The sequence below is a fragment of the Hipposideros armiger genome, unplaced genomic scaffold (genome assembly GCF_001890085.2).
Source record: "Hipposideros armiger isolate ML-2016 unplaced genomic scaffold, ASM189008v1 scaffold_118, whole genome shotgun sequence".
In the NCBI taxonomy this organism is placed as follows: domain Eukaryota; kingdom Metazoa; phylum Chordata; class Mammalia; order Chiroptera; family Hipposideridae; genus Hipposideros; species Hipposideros armiger.
Genome location: NW_017731468.1, coordinates 407,627 through 414,135, shown reverse-complemented (window position 1 = coordinate 414,135; position 6,509 = coordinate 407,627). Strand labels below are relative to the sequence as shown.

Below are 6,509 nucleotides of genomic sequence, written 5' to 3'. Positions count from 1 at the left end.
TCCTATAAAAGATTAGGAAAGACATAATCTTGCCCTGGGTCAAGCTAGTCTCCCTGATCAGGCTCACAGAGGTAAATCTTACATTTGCTTTTTTTTCTTCTTTTTTCCTGCTTTTCTTGTTTTGATCCCAGATTAAAGAGCTGGCAGCAATGATATTTAAATCCACCAAATCCAAATGTTCACTACAGACCTGGGGCCAGGGGTTCTACTGACTCAAATTAGTCACTTAGCAGAGGGGTTCAGCACTGCCACCCCCATACCACTTTCCTTTGGGCCCAGCCATGGGTCAGGAGCCCCAAGCAGGCTCCCAGGAAGGAGCAAGGGACTGGGATGTGGGGGTGAGCAGTTTGCTGGTTGACCTCTGCTTATTTGGGAAATACATATATCTAACGCGCATGCCTGAAAGAAAACATCTTCATTCGCAAATAGTGTCAACTTAGGTTAATTCAAATCTCAAGTGATCTGTCATTTGTTTTTGATAATATGGGATTGATTCTTCCTCTAATGGGGCTGAGGGACAGAGCAGTCAACATCCCGTGTCCCTATCACAGGATCTGCCTGAGGCAGCTCTGGCAAGGGAGGAGGCAGGCAGATGGAGCACAGCCCATTTTTGGCTGGCAGGCCCGGAGAACAGCAGAGCACGCCGTTAGCAGCTAATAATTAAAACAATGTTTTAAGCAGTGGGTTTAGATTTTCAAACACACACCAACTCACAGGCAGAACACTTCTCAGCTTTCTATGTAACAGTGCTCACATTTACCATTGGTATGATGGTCTTGTCTTTTTCATAAAATTGGAGTTATTCCTTGTTTCCGCAAATTGCTAAAAAGCTCTCCTGCCCATGTTAAAAATGAAACTTTTATTTTTGTTGATCCCACTCTTGTGCTGTGCTTATTATGCTCAGTGTAAGCTGTGCTCAGAGCCCACCGCCTCCTCCACACTGAAAACTTGAAAATGTTTTCAGATAAGAATTCAGGTCTTGAAGGACGTCTTGGGCCTCAAACCCCAATATCCTAGCTCTGACATACCAAGTGGCATCTTTGATCTCTTAGGAAGACAAGCGTGTGTGAGGAAACCCTCCAATGCACGCAAACCATATATTTAAGAAAGGGATTCTGGTGTTGTGCCCATTGATTCAATGATGCTTACTGGGCACCTACCAATGCCAGGCTATGTTCTAACTGGTGGGTCTGCAGAGCACCAGGAGAGCTCACGTTCTTGGGTAGGAAATGAAAAAAAAAGTGAGTAAATATTGAATAGAATTTCAGCAAGCGCAAGCCTGGGGCAGGGCTGGTGAGGACACTACTTTCAAGAGAACTGTCTAGGCATAGATCCTAAGAGACGACCAATGTCCCGACAAACGTGCAGGGGCGCCAAGTATGAAGTTGGTTAAATGTTTTTGCTCTACCTGGACCTGATGATGTTTCCTGCATGCAAAGAAGAAAAAGGTAAGTGCCTATTCTGAGTTTGCGAATGCAGCCATTTCCTTTATTTGTACGAAGGCTGCATAATGATACGGGCTTTGTCAAGTCCACAGGCCTGAAAGCGGGATACATTTCTAATGAAAACACTTGCGTGCATGATTGTACAACAGCCAAATGATAAATTACCATGATTTTGTATCCCCTGCAGCTATGCATTCCACCATACTTCAGGAACGCTTTTACTTATAGAAACTCTACAAATATCGGTCAGAAAGACAATTAAATGAAAATTGTGCTCTAAGACATGAGAGAAAGTGTGTACACTTCAGTCACTGCAGACATGAGAAATAAATTGTACCAGGAAGAACAATTTGCGATATAAAGCTTGCTTAATAATTTACTGGAATCCACAAACTTGGTGATTACGCCAGGCAATGGATATTTGATTAAATGGAAGAAAATAACCTTACAGTGTAAGCTGTTCACAGACTGGATGGAAACACTTGTATTAATGTGCAAAACGTTCTTTTTAAAAAAATAGAATATTTCTACAGTGTACAGATTCCAATTTGACTGTTAGCTGGTTTGCTTGCTTTTTTTTGTATTCTTATAGTAAGTAAATGACTAGTCAAAGTACTAGCCACGCAATATATGGCTGTGATTCTGGGCAAATGAATGTCTGTAAGCCCACGTTTTCTCATCATGAATATCAGGCAAGAGGGGAGCCTGGCACATGGTAGTGGGTGCTCAGGGTTAGCTACGAAGAATCTGCAGAACCAACTACAGACAGATGACGCAGAAAACTCGATTCACCGAGCTTGAAGCCGGACAACAGACAGGAGACAAAGAACCGGTCCTCACCGACTTACAACCTGGATGATACTTGTTCTGCTTTTAGGGGCTGCAGGGGCCCTGCAGAGACAGCGATTAATACAGTAAGTGGGGAGAGGGGCTGAGAAGGTGGCAGAAAGGTGACACTGATGCCAGCTTAGTAAGCATTCACAAAAAAGGAACAGGAGGGTGAAGGCAGAGAGGAAAAGTGTACTGACGGCAGCACATGTGGAGTGGGTCTGAGTCATTTATGCAGCTGTAAAACGCTCCTTCTGACACTTAAAGCAAGATAAAATCCCTAGATTTTATGTATTGATTTACCATATGTCCAATTCAACTAATTCTTGCCAACTTTGTATCTCAGAGATCTCAAACTAGATATCTGCTTGTCCTTAAAGCAGATAAGCAGGGTCGGCCGAGTGGTGCCTTGGTTAAGAGTTGGCTTGGGACGCTGGCTCTGAGCAGCAAGGCCCCGGTTCAGATCCCACGAGGGCCAGTGACGCTGCGCCCTCTACAGCTAAGATGGTGAACAACAGCTCGACCTGGAGCTGGGCTGCCATGAGTCGCCAGCGATGGCGTAGGCTGCAGCGGGGCTACAGTGGGCTGCCGTTAACTACCGTGAGTGGCTGGCAGCTGGCGTGAGCTCCCGTTAGCCGCCGTGAACGGGTGTCTAATGGTCAGCCACTGATCTGCTTCGCCCGGGAAGAGCACAATGATAATACCAACATGGGCCAGTGAAGCGACGTCCTCCACAACTAGACTGAAGAACAAAAGGACAGCAACTTGTCTGTTCCCATTCCCTGATTCCCCAATAAAATCTTAAAAAAGAAAAGAACCAGATAAGCAGTGACTTCATTGGTTCTCCACACACAAACTATACCATTTAACAAGGAGATTCTGGTAACAACAGAGCCCACCACACAATTTTACATTTATAAATCCAAGATGAAAGTCCTTGCAGTGGCTTAAAGCGGTTATGCAAAGATTTTGAAAGATAAAAATGAAGACGCCCACAGGTTTTTGGAGAACAATTTATTCAAAGCATTTCACATTAAAATTAGATCAGGCTGAAATACATGGATGCACAATTACATATAAAACACTATACTTTCCAAAAGTTTACAATGTTTACATTTCAGAATTAGCTATTTGCTTATAATCTGAGTATTAAGTAAGCGTATTAAGTGTTGCTATAATTGAGTTTACTCTATATTTCTATTTATTTCAAATTCACTGTTATCTATTTAGAAAGCATTCATAGCCCATCTAGAATTTACAATTATTACATTTTAGATATCTATATTCAAAAGAAAGCCAATTCAGTGCTAAAGATACACACACACACACACACACACACACACACACACACATACGTATATATGGCATGATAGTTCTTTGTTCATACACGTAATATATTTAATGGCCCCAGCCTGCTGTTCAGAACGCTAGAGGAAGGATTGTGCCTATTTCCTCCACACTACACCCACATTTCACCAGAGTCAATATACAGGGCTGGCTGGGAGTCACTTCGTGCAATTGAGACTGTACTCTGTTTCCCCAAAGATGACTGGGAAGTCCAAATTATACCCCAAGGTTATGGCTCATTTTGGAGACCTATTTTAATGACCGTTAATAAAACTTAACTAACTTGTGGTTAGTAGAGCTGCAAAAACTAAGGCCCGTGTCAGCTGAATCACTAATGGAGTGAGGCTCATGGCAGACAGTATCAAAACGACAACACAGACAGGTCCCCCACCTGAGGAATGCAGAGGAAAGCTTCCTTACGTCCTCTAGGCTGGGACTCAGCACTGGCCAAGCCCCGATTCCTTGGATCTAACTCTATAAAAACAGATGAAGCATAGCCAATGCCATAACATTTATTTCTTGGCTTCCCTCCATCATCCCTTCCTCTCATGCCATCTGTAGGTTCTAGATGCAGGATGGCTGGTCCCACAAGATACGGGTTAGCAGCATAAACAGCATGGCACCGGCTTACTTCCCTCCCTAAGACAAGGTCACCCTCATGTAAACAGGGGGAACCAAATAAGTTGTCACTGAAACCAGAACAGTAGGTAGTCACTGATTTCAAATGGACAAGGAATATGTCAAAAAGGGGATAACTCTCAAATCAAACATTTTCAACTTGTTGTAATTAAATCACCTAATCTCCAAAAAGGTCAATATCACATATTAAGATACCTTTGTAATGGCAAAGTGTTTTGACTACCATCTTCAAATCTTTCATAGTAACTACTTACAAAGTAGGTATTAACAGGCATGAAAGCCAATTTGGGGATAGGTTTGATAAAACTGAACACAAACCAAGATTTCACTCCTTCATGTATCAAATTACATATTCACAGGATATGAGAATAAAGTAACAAGCCCAGTGTAGGGTGTAGCTTGTGCTGACAAAGACCGGAAACCAAAACGAGAGGAAATGCATCGCTCCACTCCATGATTAAAGTCATGACTCAGGCTCAGGTTTAGAGTTCCTATGAACAGAGGCTCATGGAGCCCCTGTGCTAGAAGGGAGGCACACGTCACTGGACTAGCACCCCGACAAGGGCAAACGAGCCTCTCTGGGTCTCTGCTTCTTGCTGGAAAATGCTGAGCACTGGATTTGATGACTCGTACGATGCCTTCTAGTGCCAACATTTTACAAAATTCGAAAATTAGGCAGGGCTTCACACATGTAAAGAATTGATATATCATCGAATATTAGCCATTAGAAAGCTCACTAAATGTCATTTTGTCCAGTTCCAAAACTTTTCAGATAAACAATACTAACAAGCAAGTCTTAATTAAAAGAACAACCTCTCTATGAAAATAATAAATAGAGTATGGGACCTGAAAAGTCAACTAGGAGAAGAACCCTGAAAAATGACGGCTTCATACATCAGGAGCCTCGAAGAAAACGCCATAGTCTCCTACTATAGGTACGAAAGAAAAGTCTGGTGACTAAGTGCACAGTGATTGCCAAGAAGATGCTGAACATACCATACACTGCATTACAAATTAATACAAATGCGTAAACAGAGTAACTTTCCATTTATTTATTTTTGTCCTCTCAAACACGTTTAAAAAATACATTTTAGACACAGAATCGCAAATACACACAAGACAAAGTAGTGCCTGCTTGTTTCACAAAGGGCTTTCCCTTAATTCCTTTAGCTGCTTTGCATAAAATTCAAAGCTTTCCTGTTGAGGAGACAAAAAGGGAAGGAAGGTAAGATAAAATTACTGGTGAGAAGTGATGATACAACACTTAAAAATCATGAAGTACTGCAAACTGGCAGCAAAGACTGCTAGGCCCATGGTAGCTGCGTCCCCTCAAGCTTCAGCACTCCTTTATGTCTCATGAAATCACCGGTTCGAGGGCCCCAAATTCAAAGTCAATGCCATTATAGCACAGGAACCTCTGCTGTGTGCGCGTGTGCCTAAGTGTTTCTACCTGGCTATGGAAGGTGTAAGTGTCTGAAATAAACATGGTATAGTGACTTTCAGGTCAATGACACAATAACAAATTTTGTATATATGATTCCTCTTGTTAAAGAGAACAAAATAAAACAAGACTTCCTAGGCAACCTGCTGAATGGTAAAAAATATATGCAAATCATATATCTGATAAGGGTTAGTATCTAAAATACCGGAGGTGCCAAAAAAATGTATATACGTGACTTGTATTCATCTTCTGTTATCAGTATATATTGAGTGTTGTAATTTTAACAGTTTTTTCCTTCTTAAAATGTGTATACATTTTTTGGGCACCCTCTGTATATAAAGAACTCAGACAAATCAATAGCAAAAAAACAAACAATCCTATTAAAAAATGGGCAGAAGATCTGAAGAGACATTTTTCCAACAAAGACATACAGATGGCCAACAGGTACATGAAAAGATGCTCAATATCACTAATCATCAGGGAAATGCAAATCAAAACCACAATGAGATACCACCTCACACCTGTTATAATAATGACTATTATAAAAGACAAGAAATAACAAGTTGGTGAGGATGTGGAGAAAAGGGAATCCTGTGCACTGTTGGTAGGAATATAAATTGGTACAGCCAGTATGGAAAACAGTATGGAGGTCTCCCCCAAAATTAAAAATACAACTATGATATGACACACAAATTCCACTTCTGGGTGTATATCCGAAGAAAACAAAAACACTAATTCAAAAAGATATATGCACCCCTATGTTCACTGCAACATTATTTACAACAGCCAAGATATGGAAACAACTTAAA

At 41.4% G+C, this 6,509-nt stretch overlaps 1 protein-coding gene across 2 annotated transcripts in view; it reads right to left on the bottom strand.

Annotated features, from left to right (window-relative positions):
- Positions 1 to 3,473: 3,473 nt before the first annotated feature.
- Positions 3,474 to 6,509, bottom strand: part of LRPPRC (leucine rich pentatricopeptide repeat containing) — a 94,288-nt gene continuing 91,252 nt past the window's right edge. For both annotated transcript variants that reach the window (XM_019647950.1, XM_019647951.1), the window contains exon 38: positions 3,474 to 5,456. In XM_019647950.1, coding sequence (XP_019503495.1) covers positions 5,400 to 5,456 — 57 coding nt within the window. In that variant the 3' untranslated portion in view covers positions 3,474 to 5,399. The remainder of the gene's footprint in view (positions 5,457 to 6,509) is intronic.